Raw genomic sequence first — 17,286 nt, 5'->3', positions numbered from 1 at the left:
TTCTGAGGCTCCCTTACCCCATTGACCCCCTTATGATACCTATGTACTATTCCCTCACAATCTTGGTTAAAGCCAGAATGACAAAATATCTCTATACCCCCAAAATCTCCATTATGTAGCCTACGGCAATGCCCCGCATATCGGGGTGGCGACCCGGTCTCGGAATAGAACCCGATCATAGTGCCTGCATGATTGTAAAAACACCCACCTTATTTACCCTCACCGGGTCTTCTCTCATTTTTCCTTCGTTGAGCTTTCACTTCAATCATTACCTAGGTAGGTCTCGTACCTAGTAGTTGGACCATCGCTGTGTTCCGAGAAGGCGCTGTGTTTAAGCTTTCGCGATATAGATCGGCTGCGATCTGATTGGTCAAAGCACACTTATCGGCTCACCGCCCTTTTTATCGAAAAAAAAGTTACTTTTTCTCCCCGCGGAGTCATAGGCGATCTCCTATCTTCTACGCGCCACACTCTCTTTGGTCCTTTCGCAGTCTTTTGTGCTTTGTCATTCCCTCAATTCAATGTCTGCCTCTCTCCCTGGCAGTCGGGACTTGCCCGCATCGCAATATGACCTGAAGACCTATTGGGGTCGTGTGCGCCATGCCGCCGACATTGCTGATCCTCGGTAAGTTGGTGGTAGTTCAGGGAATCTTGGGGTACATACTGACTATGTTCATTATGCTAGCACTCTGTTCGTTTCATCTGCTGGTCTCGAGAGCGCCAAGAGCCTCATCACTTCCTACAAGCAGAACCGCATCCCAACCATGACCCCGGAGTTGTGGTCGGCGAAGAAGGTGGTCGATGCGACATTACACCCTGGTATGGGCTCCGTGAACATTGCATATCGGCCATTGGCTAACCTAGGGTCTATCAGATACTGGCACCCCCGTTTTCTTGCCCTTCCGCATGTCATGCTACGTGCTCTCGAACCTGGTTGTCACTGCAGGCATGCTGACCCCAGGATTGCAAGTGAGTACCTCTTTCCAATGGCATACATCTGAAAGAAAGGCATTGACAATATAGACCACCGGCACACTCCTCTGGCAAATCGGTAACCAGTCCCTCAATGTCGCTATCAACAACGCCAATGCCAACAAATCCACCCCTCTTTCCATGTCCCAGATCGGCAAGTCCTATCTGATGGCCGTTTCTGCCTCCTGCTCCGTCGCAGTTGGCCTGAATGCTCTCGTCCCCCGCCTCAAGAGCATCTCCCCGAATACTCGCCTTATCCTTTCCCGCCTCGTCCCCTTCGCCGCCGTCGCAAGTGCTTCTGCCCTGAACGTTTTCCTCATGCGCGGCGAAGAAATCCGCCAGGGTATCGACGTCTACCCCGTCCTGTCCGAGGCTGACCGTGCCAAGCGTGAACTCAACGAGGACGCAGAACCCATCCAGAGCCTCGGCAAGAGCAAGAAGGCTGCTACCATTGCCGTCGGTGAGACGGCTATCTCCCGTGTCCTGAATGCTACACCCATCATGGTCTTGCCGCCGCTTATCCTTGTTCGTCTGGAGAAGACGAACTGGCTGCGAGCCCGTCCTCATATGATCATGCCTGTTAACCTTGCCCTTGTTCTGGGTACTTCTCTGTTTGCACTGCCCCTCGCGCTCGCGGCTTTCCCATCCCGCCAGTCTATCAACGTGTCCAGCCTTGAGGAGGAGTTCCAGGGCCGTGGTGGCGATCAGGGTATGGTTGAATTCAACCGTGGAATGTAATTTTCTTTAAATCTTTGGCGTTTCGCAGCGTGCACATTACATTATCTTTGCATAGGGCACAACATGAATAGACCCGTCTTTAGTCTCTAAATGCCAATACTGGTTTCTCTATCGACTCCCCCAGATTAAAGCAGGTTCTCTCCTACCTTTCAGAACGCTCTCGATCCGCTCTGCAAGATCCAACAGTTCATCATCTTTCCAACGACGGCCCATCAGCTCCATCCCAACAGGAAGGCCTAGCACAGCAGATTCCGTCCGAGGGCTCCATCCAGCTATATTCTGTTCGTTAGTTGAATGTCGAATCAAGAATAAGCAAAGCTCGAAATTTACAAATCCTCACCAGGAATACAAATAGCAGGCCTCCCCGTCAACGCGGCCAGAATGCCATTGCGTCCAGACTGCTTCTTCGCACCAATCTTGACGGGAAGCTGTCTCTGGTGCGGATACACCAGTGCATCAATATCGAAATCATCGAAACATTGCCTTACAGACTCTTTGAGGATTGTGATATGCTCCAGCCGACTTCGATATGCCTCGCTTGTCGTCGAGAAAGTTTCAGGGTCTCTCAGCGACGCAAAAAAGACATCTGTCATAGCTGTTGGATCAAACTCGCCGCTCTGAGCAATAGATCCAAGTGTCCGGTGTGGTGTGGATGAGATCAGAGGCAACTGTAAGAATTCGTTGAGACAGTCTTTGAACTCGAAAGCCTGCGTGTCTGCCTTGATGAGGAGAGTTTCCGAACTCCAGTCTGGGTGACTGGATGGGGGGATGGACACCAAGACGATATCCTCCTCCCGTTGTTGTATCAAGCTCAGACTCGTCCGGACAATGTCCTGCACTGTCTGATTCTCGGTGAGATACTCGGTCTCCGTGTTTGCACCGATATCACCATGTATCTCGGGCTGGAAATATGCCTCCAAGACTCCAATTCGGATTTGACGACCGGGTTGACGTTTCGTGGCAGATACATCTTCCACCAATCCCTCGCTCGCCCCAACTGGCTCCTTCATTACACGATACAAGGCCCTCACATCCCCAACGCTTCTCCCCATCGGCCCCGCCGTATCCTGCGTCTTGGAAACAGGCACAATCCCCGCACACGGCACCCTTCCCGTCGACGGTCGAAACCCTACGATACCGCAGGCGGATGCGGGTGACCGTAGCGAGTTCATCGTGTCGGTCCCACATCCGGCAAGGCCGAAGTTCGCGGCCAGCGCTGCGCCTGTCCCGCCTGAGGATCCCCCGGTGTGCGGGTTAGATCGTATGGGTTCAGAGTTTGCCCGCCCAGCGAAGATAGGCTTATTCCCTGCAGAGCAAATTCGTGGAGGTTGGATTTGGCCAGGATGATGGCGCCTGCGGCGCGTAGACGTGATACAACTTCGCTGTCATCTTTCGTGTAAAGGTTCTGTAGGGCTTTCACGCCTGCACTTGTTGGTAAATCTGATGTACTGAGGTTGTCCTTAAGGATTATCGGGACGCTGTGCAAAAGAGGGAATGGCTTGTCTCTCTTATTGAAAGCGCTTGTTTCGATGGCCTTGTCTCTGGCGATCTTTATGGCATCGCTGTTTATTGTGATGAGGGCTTTGAGGGTCCCGTCGTGCTGTGCGATTGCCTCCAGATATCTTTTGACCAGTTCTGGGCCGATAGAGGGATCTATGCGGAGTAGCTTATGGAATTCGATGATTGTCATCTCTTCCGCATGCCATGCGAGGGAGGGCATCATGGCGTTAGCCTGGATTTTGGGCTGGATAAAGGGACTAACAGAGTCCACGGATGTTGATCCGATTTGAGATCGGCGCAATTCATGCACCTCTTACACAGATGTGCGGTTTAATTGGCTTGGTCTTACTTATGCGTATATTCCACACTCTGTCCCGTTCTCCTCGATTGGCGCATAACGAACAAGTGGCCTCGTATAACTCCATATAGAACACCCGGGTTGGGGTTATTCCGCCCCGATGTATAAAAAGAGAAGCGAAAGAGAAGGTAAGGGAGGAAATGTAGGAGAATGGGAAACCCCCCTGCGTTCGAATAAAAAAGACATCCATGTCTTATATACACACCATACGGCTAACAATTGGACGCCACAAACAAGAAAATGGTATAATCCTCCGGCTTTGACCTAAGCCCCTCCCTCCCAAGCCGGATTCCAATAATAGACAGGACGCAAACGTAGGGAAAGAAGCACAATAACATATAACAGACACCTTTAAGAATAGAAGGATAGAAGGATAGATCAAACAAATAAGGTCGAACCGGATAGTACCAGGAGATAAGTCCTCGTGGATACATGCGGTACTCCCGATTGCTCAAGGTCAAGGATATCCTTGCCATGTGGTGCCATGGACTCGGACAACCGAAGGCTGTATGAGATACCACCTGCAGTAGCAGAGCAAACCCGGGTAGAAGAAATTAAAAAAAAAAAAAACATCGTGATCATGATTTTCCCAAGTGCAAACACCATTCCGTCCCATTCGCGATAGAAAAAAAGATTACCCTCAAGATATGAAGCCGTCTATCCATGACTGGATCCTATTCACGCCGGTGAATTCCCTTCTGATGCCGTTGAAGAAGCCAAGGATTGGCCTTTTGTGAGGGTGCTGATGCCTATGTGCGTCCTTGGCGATGCAAGCCCTGACCGATACGGTAAGCTTCCGTGCCATCATCAACAAGTGTCTCCTTGAACCAAGGATGCTTCAATGCCTCCTTAGCGGTGATCCGACTCTTAGGGTCGTAGACAAAGATTTGTTGCAGTAGATCCAGGAAAGAACGGTTGAATGGAGTGTTGGTTGGAATGAACTCCTATAGTTGACGCAATCAGCCAGAAGGTTCAACAGGTTGAGATATTGGGGGAGAGGGGGGGAGCACTTACTGTTAAAGACTTCATCGCGCGCACATACTTCCGCGAGGCACGGGTGGTCTCATTGTTAGGGTAGTCGAGCTTGCTTCGATTGAAATATCTGGTCAGATTAGCGCCTGTCATGAAAAAACGTTCTCGGGGCAGTAGTATATTTACTTTGAAGCAGAATTGCTACTACCACCTCGGCCACCTGACATGACCTTCTTCACCAAAGCAGTGTCGATTCGAGTACCGATGACGGACTCCATCATCGCCAAGTGTTCAAGATTATCATGCGTCTGGAAAAGGGCATCTCCGGTGAAGAATTCCACCAGGATACACCCAATACTCCATATGTCGCATGGGAAGCTCCAGCCCAAGTTCAGTATGATTTCAGGGGCCCGGTAGTGGCGCGTGGAGACGACAGAGGAGTGGTATTCGTCATCGAAGGTCGCTGACCCGAAGTCGATGAGTCGAATTTCTCCATCAAGTAGGACACGGCGCTGCCGCGCGTTGCGAGCTGTGGCATGTGACGAGGATGGGATGGTGCGGTTATAAGTGAAGGTTTGGTATGCGTTGCTGACGAGGAGGATGTTTTCGGGCTTGAGGTCGGTGTGTATGAGATTCAGGTCGTGAAGGACTAACAGGCCAATCAGTCAATCTGAAAGATGAAATAGAGGTAGATCGAGAAAACTTACAGGCGACACTTGTGAACAGCTGGCGAGCAAACTGCTGGATTTGACTGCTCGGGAATGGCACAAACCCATTTCCCTTGAGGAAATCAAAGACACTTTGTCCTAGTAGATCAGTGACAATGCAAATATGATTTCGGAAGTCAAAGCAGTCCCGAAGGTGAATGCATTTGTTGCGATTGCTTTTGTCGTTTGAAGCTAGAGTTGACAAGACGCGCAGTTCAATCCGAGATGCATCACGGTACTTTTGAATTGAGCGGATGATCTTGACTGCACAGCGAGCCTTGCGCTGTTTATCATAGGCTTCGACTACTTTGCCGAATGTGCCTTGGCCTAGAAGTTTGATCACAGAGTCTTCAGACCAGTCAGCGTGGTTAAGCAGATACTAGGGGGGAATCTCTACTCACATCGATCGGTCAGTGGCGTATCGGGTGTGACAATATAATGGCCATCATCGTCGTCAAACTTCTTGTTTTGAGAGCTTGTGTACTGATAAAATGAAAGTGGTCAGTGAATTGCATGGTAGGAAGATGTGGGGAAATTAGAAACTCACATCGCGAATGACAGGCACGTGGACATCCTTTGCCTTGATGGGCGGCTGGGGAGGCGGAATATAGCTCAGAAAAGCATCCCCTGTGGTCTCCAACTCTCGCCGTTTCTGCTCGTCACGCGTGGATTTCCGAGTGGTGCGCTTTCGTTTTTGACCGACGGTGGTATCCTCGTAGTATACACCATTGCTGGCCCCCGAACTGCCCTGGGAGCCAAGCGATGTCGGAGCTGTTGTGTGCAAAGATGCGGTTCGGTCGGTGGACAGTGACGTGGCCGATGATTCCTCGCCGTAATGTTGAGGGTTTATTGAGAAGGACGGGCGATCATAATGGCCCAGGTCATAGGCGGTTTCGATTCCCGTGCGTCGCCTCTTCCCAGCGGGCTGAGGAGCCGAAGAAGGTGGTATGGCAGAAGCATGTGCAGGAGGAGCCGGGGCTCCATTAGATTCCTCTGGTCCGGGACTGTCATCGATCACAATGACTTCCTTGGGAAGGCCATTCTTGTAGAACTCAGTCCAGTCCGGTTTCTTCTTGCGGCCCCCCAGGGAGGGAGCCGCGCTGGAGCCACTCTGTTGCGTCATAGCCGACGGGGTTGTTGTCGCGGGAGGAATTCTCGGGGGTTGGGTGTAGGGAAGGGTGGTCGTTGTCGGAGAGGGGACGGAAATGGCGTAGGGATTCGCAAGACGAGTTCCTGCGGCAGTGGTCGAAGTCGGGTAGGAAGAATTCGGTTGGTACGAGGGGTGGTGAGGGTATCCGTAAGCCTGATGATGAGAAGGATGCGTTGCAGTCGCTGTGGACGGGGTGGACATTGTGCACGAAGGTATCTCGTCACACGAACGGTAGAAAGTTGTTATGGAGAGAAGATTGGTCTAATGTGTGACCGGGCGTCGATGCCTGTCGCGCGTCACTCCTTCAGTGAAGATAGGGTCTCAAGGCAGGACGAGCCAGCCAGAGAGGAACCAGGCCGACAGAGATTGAGGTTGGCAAGAGTGCCCGGAAGGAGATTGGCTTGGAGACGTGAAGATGACGGGCTGAGGCGGTCGGGGGGGGGAAGTGAAGACAGTGTTTCAAGCGAGTTGCATTTCCTCGACACTCTCAAGACAAGGAAGAAAACCAAGGACCATTGAGTAAGAACTTGGGCGACATCTGGGGAGTAAACGAGGTGGGGAGAAAAGGGCCTAGAGGCAAAGATGGGTGATGATGGAAGAGTCGGAGAGTTCCCGTTGCCGATCAACTGAACACTGATTTTCTCTTGGGGATTTCCTTGCGTTTACGCCCAGGGCTTTTCTATGGGAGAACAAATTGCTCATCTTTATGTGGGATCGGTTTCAAGTTCCTAATTCCCTCCCAACCCCCAATGTACCCATTAAGGGGCCTTCTACGAGATCTATGTGGTATACAGAGTGGAAACCGTGAATCTCTCTGGAACCCCGGAGGTCCATGCGCTTCTAGGGAGAGAAAAGCGGGATATGATGTCTTCATTCCAATCGCACACCGTCTCGGAATGAAATCAAAGAGATCTAGAGGCCTTGAGGGGCGTTTTGAGGACCGATGGAGCATCGCGTCCAAGCCCTGGCTTAGCCGAATTCAGTCCACAGAAGGAGAGAAGACCATCAGGGGATCTTTTCGACTGGAGACTGAGTCTCGACTGAGTCTCGACCGAATCTCGACTGAATACTGAGTCCATATCACCGTGGTGGGCGACTATGGTCTGCCGTAGGAGGCACCTGACATTCCAACTGACTCAGCATCCAGGTTAGGTACATGTACCTACATGTACCTACATGTAAGGTAGCACCTGTAGCCCTGGAGGATATATCTGAGAGAGTATCGGATGAAGACGTTCGATCTCATGGGTCATAAGTTTGAGAAGAAAGGGCGAAAGGGATTGGGATTGCATATAAGGGGAAACGGAGTTACGCATCGTACCAGATACGCCTGGTCGAATCGTGTCCTGGGGCTGTAACTGGTGGTCCATCTATGGATATGCGCATATATAGGTCACCAATATCCATTGTGGATCGACTTCATATATGCCCCGGTGGTTAATTTACTCGAGGTTCTAGCTCTACTGAATCCATATTCAACCCTAGGGTACGATTGAATTCAAATGATCAAGTAACAGACAATTGAAAATGAAATGACTTCATTCAATCCCTAAATACACATCATAGCCCGCGTAAGAAATTTAACGGAGACGACGCCTATATATAAGCGGATATGCATACATAAGCTAGAAACTGCCAAGGTTCAGGCCTTCTATGGCCTAATCGGCCATACATCCGTGGATGGTCCATGTATCATGTGTTCCACGAGTCTGTTTACAAAGGAATGCCGAAAATATCACTCCCTAGCCCAATATAGCAACCTGGATGTAGGTGGGTTTAGCGTGGGGCTACGAGGCTGTGAGGCCCCCATATCCCTAGTATTTCCCCATCGTCCCGTGGACAATCTAGAATGCTTAGCATCTCTTGGTTGGTGTCTATGCTTGCGCTTATTTTTCTAAGAGTCGGTTTCAGCGTCACAATCACTTTGAAGAGTTGAGGGTCAGCCCATCTTAAGTCTGGCACAATCCATCATGAGTCAATACCTTTATGGACAAAATCAACCAAGACTTCTTCCGGCCTTGGGGACTTTTCTGCTTGGTCATGACCTGGAACACAGAGTTGCTGGATGCACCGGTGACGACAGTGGATTTGAATTATATGATCTTTAAGTCTGCTGATAAAGATTCCACAGGCATGTTAGCACGTCTGCGGCATATAAATTCAAATCGTCCGATGGGCAAACACATGGGAATATGTTTTCCGAGTTGCACCTTTAGTATTCCCTAAGAAGCATTCGCTCCCCTCTTGCCCCTACACGCGGTCTATATATCCATGATCTATACGCTGACCATAACAGCTATGACCCGAGAAGCGGATCACAGTATAACCATCCCGCGCCCTATGCGCCATATAAGAAACCTCTGGATATCCAAAGTATAATCGGCGGGATTAGAGATATTCGAGATTCCTGCAGCTCCAGGCAGAATGGTTCCTCTGACTCGGCTGCGTATGCCACAGCGCTTGTCGAGGACAACCGGGGAAGACAATCAAAATTGAGATCTTCTGACACCGATGGCAAAGCTGCTAGAACAGAAAATGCTTTACTTGGCCATTGTTAATATGCCGTCCGAGGTTGAAATGGCTCGGGTGCATGAGGTTATAGGGCGAATGGATGTAAAGAAAATGCATCGAAAGTGATTTTGATATTATCAATCAAGTCTCAAGTTCAAAGTGGGCCTTTGACCCATACATATCGCACTGAAAGTCATTACAAGGTAGGTAGGTCGATGAAATATGCGCAGCTACAGCAACTGGCATATCGGAGGGCCATGCCCACCTGGGCAGGTGAGAGACGTCTAAGCTATTGAGGAACAAGCAAGATTGTAGTTTCTCTATCCTGCGTTCATGAAAGATGCTCAACCTGTAGTTGAATGAAATTAAAGATCATGGCCTGACAACCCCCAGAAGCCTGCCGACGCCATCATACACGCAGAGAATGCAAGAACTCCTTAAGCCCAGGCAGTGCCAGAAGGCTCCCTATGGGTCATAAAAGAAATTAACAACACAAGAAGATAAGATTACAAACATTTATGCCCTGGTCAATTTCCACGATCCCGATCCTCTTTGGGATCCTTCAGGTAGCCCCGCTGCACATGCCTGGTCGCTCGTCCATCGGCCTCTAGCATGAACAAGATATCCCTAACCTGGATACCGGCCCCTTTCTCTTGGTCTTCGCGCCATATTCCAAGGCGACGTTGACTCTGCCTGGGTGTCGGTTCGCCAGCACTGGCCTTTTCGGGACCGGCTGTGGGGGTGGAAGGAGTCGGACGTGAAGGAGACGAGAATCCACTGGCCTTACCTCCAGGCTTCAACCAGGAGTATGACTTTTTGGCACCAAACATGCTGCGGCCACCGCCAGACAAAGCCATACGGGCTGTCTCCACCGACTGCGCATGTTGTTGGGCTTCGGTTGCCTTGGAATCTTGCATTTTCTTCGCTTCTTTCTTGGTCATTGACTTTTTATCAAGAATAGGTGCCCGATCACCAATGGGGGTCGAAGGCGCAGATCCAGTGGGATCGACGGACTCAGCTCGACCAGCTTCGTCAAGAATAGCATTGCTGTTACGTTTGGCACGCTTGGCTGCACGCTTTTCTTCTTGCGTATTCTCTCGGTGGATAAATGTTCGATATCTTGCCCCATTTGATTTCGTGCTAAGGGATTCAATGGCAGCATGTGAGCCTGTCAGAAGAATTAGTGTTAGGTCAACCAAGTGGAAAGGTTTAGTAGAACCATACGTTTCACAGGGGTTTGAGTATTACCCGTAACCTGTCCAAGAGGTTTTGCAACATCTTTCCACTCACTGGGTACTACTCCATGAGAATGGGCCCGGCGACTTCGAGCAAGAGTTGAGGCATAGTCTATGATGCCCCTAAATCTTTCTTCGGTGGATATCGACAGAAGATTCAGTATGTCTACGAGAGGAGCACCTTCCTGGTTGAGAATAGTCTGACCAGTACGCACCACGGAAGAACCATCAGGACCAGTAACTTCGATTGGCTGTGGGCGGCCAGGCACGGGATGAAAGAGGCCCTCGGAAGGAATTCGAACACCGAGGTCAAAGCCTCGCTTTTGGAGCTTCTGCTCTAGGAGTTTCGTGATCAAAAATGGTTCCTGAATATGATACTGTGCCCGCCTTGCTGCGATAGTGTCCTCGCGAGTTGGCTCATTGGGGTCTTTAAAGGGAACATATGCCTGAGAGGACTGATCGGTGAATGATTCGTGCGTGATCGCGGGTTTGATCTGAGGCAAATCACCAAAGCTGGTCGAAGCTGACGGAGTTCCCGGAGTAGAGCCTTGAGATGTAAAGGAGGTGTTGATAGGTGGCGGATATTGAGTCTGTGGTCCTCTCTGGGGTGGTTGCGCCTGCGCAGTCTGCCCTGAAAAACTCTGTGTGAGGAATGCTTCCTCTTCCCTCACATCAATTCCAGATGATGCCAGGACATCCGTCAGCTCAGCAGCATCTGTTGTTTTGTCCACTGGACGAGAAGGAGGTCCCATAGTTCCAGGAGGGGCTGGAGCAGGCGTTGCAGACATGTTCATATTCATGCTCATATTCATCGGTGCTCCGTTCATTGGGGACGGGTTTTGTGGCAGTTGTACCGCATTGAAGCTTGGGGAACCGTATGGAGACTGAGTTTGAGAAGGTGGCAGAGGGGAAAGGCGAGGTCGTTTGGATGGAGGAGGTATAGCGCCTCCGTTCACAGGAGATGCTACTGAATTTGGAGATGGAGATGAGACGGGCGGGGAGAAAGGTTGCGAGGAAAATTGCGGCGGGGGTGGCTGCTGCTGTGGATGCCGAGCTTGCGCCATGATGACTGTCAAGTAAGAGCAAGTTTGATTTGGATACGAGATGAGCGCTATTGCGCCGAGCTGTGGGCGCTTTTCAGATAAATCGAGGTCCACGCGTGGCCGTTAAACTGAGCGTATTGCTCACACCACCAGCTTCCACCAGCTTTGGGCATCTCAATACTGAAATCAAACCATAGATGCGACCATTTGAATCGTATGAATGTTGGTTTAAGAGTGAAAACAATAACAACCGGGAAGACAGTGATGTGTGATGTGGTAAGGAGCTTTCCAGGTGGTCGAACTCTGCTCCGCGGATCGCGGATCGCGACACACGTGACTAAGCTTGACTAAGCTCTCCAAATCTGCCCAGGCGTGCCAGTGCCTGCGCCTGCGATGAATGAAATTACTCCTCTATTGAATCACATTCAGGTCTCGCAAGGCCATTGACATCTCTAACACGCTTCTTAGTAACTGAATCCACTCTAGTTTATGTTATGCGAGCCATGGGCGTTGTGCTGAGCCCTTATTGATATCTTGGGACTTTACCTCACAACACGGGAATAAGTGCTCTTCAACAAGGTTGCTCAGATCCAAAGAAGATATTTCATTCTCCTGACACCATCTGGGTGTATCCATAAAATTTGCGACACTATGGCGGCCAAGCGCAAAGCTTCAGCGATGGGTACAGCTGTCGATGATGAACCCGTCGACCCATCAGACGAACTCGCTTTCTACTGTCTCGGCGGTGGCAATGAAGTTGGCCGTAGTTGCCACATTCTGGAATACAAGGGCAAGACGGTGATGGTAAGCCAGTGCTGAAATCACACGGGGAAGCTGTAAATACTGACGGTTGGGTTCTATAGCTTGATGCAGGCATGCACCCGGCGAAAGAAGGCTTCTCCGCACTTCCCTTTTTTGATGAGTTCGATCTAAGTACCGTGGATGTTCTCCTAATCAGCCAGTACGTTGATATTTATTCTATCTACATACTATGCACAAGCATGCCCAATGCAACTGGACCCCCCTCCACACTTCTCCACGATGTTCTATGTGCGGCACCTAGATTGCCTAGCAGTCTTCTGTTGGACCTGCTCCGATGGGAGAAAACAGCGACCCCCCTGCATATATACAAGCCCAATACAATTCAATGCCATGCATATATTCCTTGTATCACTGTACCCTCTCAAGTCTCCAATTCGAATGCTTTCTATCTCGGCACGCCTCATGGCTAGCACAGTTGACTAACAGCCTGATCTGTATAGTTTCCACGTTGATCATTCTTCCGCCCTGCCATATGTTCTCAGCAAGACGAACTTCAAGGGAAGAGTCTTCATGACTCCGGCAACCCGAGCAATTTACAAATGGCTCATCCAAGACAATGTCCGGGTTAGCAACACGTCCTCTTCCTCTGATCAACGGACGACGCTATATACCGAGCGTGACCACTTGTCTACTCTTCCAATGATTGAAACTATCGACTTTTACACCACACATACTATCAATGGCATCCGTATCACTCCATATCCCGCCGGGCATGTTCTCGGCGCAGCCATGTTCAAAATCGATATTGCAGGATTGGTGACTTTGTTTACCGGAGGTGAGTTTGTTTCCTCGCTGCTTTTTCTATATGTTGGAGTATCACAATCGAAGTGCTGACCAATGACATCATTAGACTACTCTCGCGAGGAGGATAGGCACTTGATTCCTGCCGAGGTACCAAAGGGCACGAAGATTGATGTTCTCATCACAGAATCTACATTCGGCATATCATCCAATCCCCCTCGACTGGAACGTGAGGCCGCGTTGATGAAGTCAATCACAAGCGTTCTCAACCGTGGAGGTCGAGTTTTGATGCCCGTGTTTGCTCTCGGTCGCGCCCAAGAACTGCTTCTTATTCTTGATGAATATTGGGAAACCCACCCCGAACTTCAGAAGTTTCCAATTTATTACATCGGAAATATGGCGCGGCGTTGCATGGTCGTTTACCAGACATATATTGGGGCCATGAACGACAATATAAAGCGGCTCTTCCGGCAGCGCATGGCCGAAGCCGAGGCCAGCGGCAATAAAAGCGTCAGTGTCGGACCGTGGGATTTCCGCTTCGTTCGAAGTCTCCGCAGTTTGGAGCGCTTCGATGATGTTGGAGGATGTGTCATGCTTGCTTCCCCCGGTATGCTGCAAACGGGAACAAGCCGTGAGCTTCTAGAAAGATGGGCGCCAAGTGATCGCAACGGGGTTGTCATGACCGGGTATAGCGTTGAAGGGACCATGGCCAAGGGCCTGCTCAATGAACCAGATCAGATTCCCGCCGTCATGTCCAAGGTTTCCGCCGGGCACGGTCGAGGGCGTGTCCCTGGAGCGAGTGACGAGGATCAGAAAGTGATGATTCCCCGACGCTGTACTGTTGATGAGGTCAGCTTTGCAGCTCACGTTGATGGCGTTGAAAATCGTACTTTCATAGAGGAAGTAGCTGCTCCAGTCGTGGTAAGTGTGACGTCCACCCTTTAGTTGAACTTCCTACTAATTGGCCTAAGATTCTTGTTCATGGCGAAAAACACCAGATGATGAGGTTGAAGTCGAAACTGCTTAGCCTTAACGCAGACAAGGCCGTCAAGGTGAAAGTGTACACACCAGCAAACTGCGACGAAGTGCGCATCCCATTCAAGAAGGACAAGATTGCCAAGGTGGTCGGCAAGCTAGCAGAGCTTGCGCCTCCATCGGAGAATGATGACACCCAACTCATGGCTGGGGTCTTGGTTCAGAATGGGTTCAACCTGTCTTTAATGGCGCCCGACGATCTACAGGAGTATGCAGGTTTGACTACTACGACTATTACTTGCAAACAACACATTACGCTCAGCTCCGCGAGCATGGACCTGATCAGATGGGCCCTCGAGGGAACCTTTGGGGCTATTGAAGAGGTTGAAAACAGCGAGAAGACTAAAACCAACAGCCAGAATAACACAGACACCAACGATACCACAAAACCAGAAGATGCCGATGAGGAGATTCCATCTGATGAAACACAGGTGTTCCTTGTCATGGGATGTGTGTATCTCCGTCACCACTCACGCAGCCGTGAGGTTGAGCTAGAATGGGAAGGAAACATGATGAACGACGGAGTGGCAGATGCGGTGATGGCTGTTCTCCTGACGGTCGAGAGCAGTCCAGCCTCCGTAAAGCGTATGAACCCGTATCTTCTCTTTTGTGTTTACTCGTGCTAACTGCTAGGATTTTAGAATCGGCCAAAAACAAACACCACCACCACCACCATGACGACGATGACGAATTGGAAATTCCCTCACTTCCGAATCCTCATTCTCAATGTGGACCCGAGGAGCGTCTCGCTCGCATGCTAATGATGCTCGAAGCCCAATTCGGTGGCGACAATATCGGTCCAATTGAGCGCCCCCGAGTCCCTGCTGACCTCGCACTCGGTCCTCAACAAGAGGGGGAAGAGATGAACGAAGAAAGAATTGCCGATATCGAGGCTGCAGAGTTGGATCGTCTTATCACCATGGGCATCCCGGTCCCTGGTATTGAGATTAGGGTAGACAAGCACATTGCCCGCGTGTGGCTGGAAGATTTGGAAGTCGAATGTGCGAACCCTGTCCTGCGAGACCGTATCCGTGTTGTCGTTGAGCGGGCAATTGAGACTGTGGCTGGCCTCTGGGCAGAGAGCTCGATTTCTCGGGATGCAGCACAGAGAGGCCCTGTCCATGGACCAAAGGGGATCGAACTGGCTGCCAGGAAGAAATCGGTTGCTATCCAGGCACAGGGTTGATCTCTCTTATGTACTTGTATAATAACGCAATATGCCATCAATCACATGGTTTGCCTTGAACGAGGTGTCTATCTATTTCTATCTAATCGTTTTGTCAAACCTGTCTTCCCGTAGTCTTCAGATTATCAAAATGGTACATGTATTGGTTGAAGTATTGCACAGACTAGGCAGGACTATCAAAGTGGATCTATAGCGAGGAAAATACATCTTCGAGAATCTTCTCAAGAGTGTCAACGAGAATATCAATCTCCTCTTTCGACACGATGTATGGTGGCGCGAGGACGAGATGATCTCCACGAATTCCATCAACAGTGCCAGAACAACCGTACAATGAGACACTGTATTCTGGTTGTAACCCCTTTTCCTGGATGCGGAAAGACAGACGGCTCTTAGGATCAAATGGCTCCTTTGTAGCCTTGTCTTTGACAAATTCCATCTGTAAATGTTTAGCATCATACCAATATCGGCTACTAGAATACAGGCAACTTACACCCCAAAACAGTCCTTTTCCGCGAATATCTCCGACATGAGGATGGCTCTCGAATCGCTGTTTCAATTGTGCCTCAAGGTAGGCTCCCATTGTCCGGACATTTTCCAGCAAAGATTGTTCCTGGATAGTCTTTTGCACGGCCAACGCAGCAGCACACGAGATTGGATGACCTTGATATGTTTGGCCATGGCGGAACATTCCACTACCTTTGTCCATTGTTTGGACAATAGAATCACCTATCAAGACACCTGATACCGGGGCATAGCCACCGCCTAGACCCTTTCCAATAGTCTGGATGTCAGGAACAACATCCTCTTGCTCCCAGGCATGCAAGGTTCCGCAGCGGCCCATGCCGCTCATGATTTCGTCAAGGATGAAAAGAGCACCGTGCTTCTCGCAGACAGCTTTCATTGCACGGAAGTACCCAGGTACTGCAGGAACGCAACCGAGAGCCTAAAGAGTGTCAGTGGGATGTCTCGGTGGGCGGAGGTGGGCGGAGGAGTAAATGGAAGGAAACCTACCGCACCCACGACCGGCTCTGCGACAAATGCGCACACAGTTTCGGGACCGACACGTTGAAACTCAGCCTCTAGTTCATCTGCAAGACGTGCCACATAGTCTGCATCCGACTCGCCGTCCCGCTTACCACGGTACGCGTAGCACGGAGAAACATGGGATACATTCTTGGAGAGAAGGGGTTCAAATGGCTGCCGGCGTTGAACATGGCCACCTAGACCTAGAGCACCCAATGTGGTTCCATGGTAGGAGGGAAGACGCGCAATAAATCGTGTACGCTGGACTTGAGGAGTTGGAAGCTCCAAGTAGTATTGACGAGCTAGCTTGAGTGCAGCCTCAATAGCCTCAGATCCCGAGCTGATAACAAAAAGCTTGGATAGCTTTCCGCCAGTAGACTCCACTAAGAATTGGGCAAGGTCTTCGGCTACCTGAGTCCCAAAAAAGGCAGAGTGGCAGTAGGACAGTTGGGCCATCTGATCTTTGATGATCTGGGTGACTTGCTCGTTACCGTGTCCGAGACAAGACACAGCTGCACCCCCTGTAGCATCGAGGAACTTAGTTCCATCTTCTAGAAAGATGTAGCTCCCCTTCCCGCCGATGGCTTTCTTGGGAATAAAGCTTGTATCCCGATGGAGGATGGCACTGGTCTTGTCTGAAATGGATGTATATTAGAACGAGAGATAAGCCAACATGTTGCATGGATCTTACATACTAGCTGTCATAATTGAAGATTAGATATATGCAAGGTGGAAGGAAAGAACTTCACGGGAAGCAAAGCCTCTTATATAGCCATAGACTTAGGTTTTACCCGAGGCAATGCCTGTCTTGCGGGGTGGAGTGGGTTCGGCATGCCGAACAAGAGATGCCGAGAATCCAATTGGTTGAAAAGCCGAGCACGGACCTTTGAGCTCCGAACGTGGGGTGCCCAAGGACTCCGATGTCTCCTCCGATATGCCTATTTGGTACAATTAATATATAGTTTTTAGTCAAATCTTGGGTCTTTGAAAATGACTCATACTGCATATCTAAGGTTGCTTAAATGGTTCTGTGAGTGTGCTATGTGCATATACTACGGTATACTTGAAACTAAGGTTGGATAGCTATTTACAAGTAGGTAACATATTACACAGCATGAAAGGGATATTACAGAAAGCAGACTTTGAAGAGAACCACATCAGATGAGCTCAAATTATCCATGTACTTACCTACGAAAACTTTGCTCTGGTTGAACACTTAGAGGTTGCACATCAACACCTACATACACATGGCTGTGTCCCACTTCCCACCGCCCGCACAGACACTGCATTCTG

The 17,286-nt window shown here is 50.1% G+C and overlaps 6 protein-coding genes across 6 annotated transcripts; 2 read left to right on the top strand and 4 right to left on the bottom strand.

Annotated features, from left to right (window-relative positions):
- Positions 1–521: 521 nt before the first annotated feature.
- N7457_005107 (sideroflexin family transporter) lies at positions 522–1,710 on the top strand (the record flags this gene model as incomplete). The annotated part of the gene is made up of 4 exons (XM_057176152.1): positions 522–625; positions 686–819; positions 875–969; positions 1,024–1,710. The coding sequence occupies 4 exons, from the start codon at positions 522–524 to the stop codon at positions 1,708–1,710; spliced, it is 1,020 nt and encodes a 339-aa protein (XP_057030454.1).
- A 108-nt stretch (positions 1,711–1,818) lies between these two features.
- On the bottom strand, positions 1,819–3,433 carry N7457_005106 (amidase; the record flags this gene model as incomplete). Its single annotated transcript, XM_057176151.1, has 3 exons — positions 1,819–1,982; positions 2,051–2,777; positions 2,897–3,433. The coding sequence occupies 3 exons, from the start codon at positions 3,431–3,433 to the stop codon at positions 1,819–1,821; spliced, it is 1,428 nt and encodes a 475-aa protein (XP_057030453.1).
- An 884-nt stretch (positions 3,434–4,317) lies between these two features.
- N7457_005105 (putative protein kinase (Lkh1)) lies at positions 4,318–6,598 on the bottom strand (the record flags this gene model as incomplete). Its single annotated transcript, XM_057176150.1, has 6 exons — positions 4,318–4,512; positions 4,583–4,670; positions 4,727–5,189; positions 5,248–5,595; positions 5,649–5,730; positions 5,795–6,598. The coding sequence occupies 6 exons, from the start codon at positions 6,596–6,598 to the stop codon at positions 4,318–4,320; spliced, it is 1,980 nt and encodes a 659-aa protein (XP_057030452.1).
- A 2,837-nt stretch (positions 6,599–9,435) lies between these two features.
- N7457_005104 (uncharacterized protein) lies at positions 9,436–11,207 on the bottom strand (the record flags this gene model as incomplete). The annotated part of the gene is made up of 2 exons (XM_057176149.1): positions 9,436–10,076; positions 10,133–11,207. The coding sequence occupies 2 exons, from the start codon at positions 11,205–11,207 to the stop codon at positions 9,436–9,438; spliced, it is 1,716 nt and encodes a 571-aa protein (XP_057030451.1).
- Positions 11,208–11,837: 630 nt separating this feature from the next.
- ysh1 (cleavage polyadenylation factor subunit YSH1) lies at positions 11,838–14,970 on the top strand (the record flags this gene model as incomplete). Its single annotated transcript, XM_057176148.1, has 6 exons — positions 11,838–11,990; positions 12,050–12,147; positions 12,449–12,783; positions 12,859–13,670; positions 13,721–14,369; positions 14,426–14,970. 6 exons carry the CDS (start codon positions 11,838–11,840, stop codon positions 14,968–14,970), a joined length of 2,592 nt encoding a protein of 863 aa, XP_057030450.1.
- A 187-nt stretch (positions 14,971–15,157) lies between these two features.
- On the bottom strand, positions 15,158–16,698 carry N7457_005102 (aminotransferase, class III; the record flags this gene model as incomplete). The annotated part of the gene is made up of 4 exons (XM_057176147.1): positions 15,158–15,406; positions 15,461–15,913; positions 15,982–16,628; positions 16,689–16,698. 4 exons carry the CDS (start codon positions 16,696–16,698, stop codon positions 15,158–15,160), a joined length of 1,359 nt encoding a protein of 452 aa, XP_057030449.1.
- Between the last annotated feature and the right edge of the window lie 588 nt (positions 16,699–17,286).

This window comes from Penicillium paradoxum, assembly GCF_028828445.1.
Source record: "Penicillium paradoxum strain IBT 22861 chromosome Unknown utg000005l_segment0_segment0, whole genome shotgun sequence".
NCBI lineage: Eukaryota > Fungi > Ascomycota > Eurotiomycetes > Eurotiales > Aspergillaceae > Penicillium > Penicillium paradoxum.
This window is presented reverse-complemented; position numbering and strand designations above follow the sequence as displayed.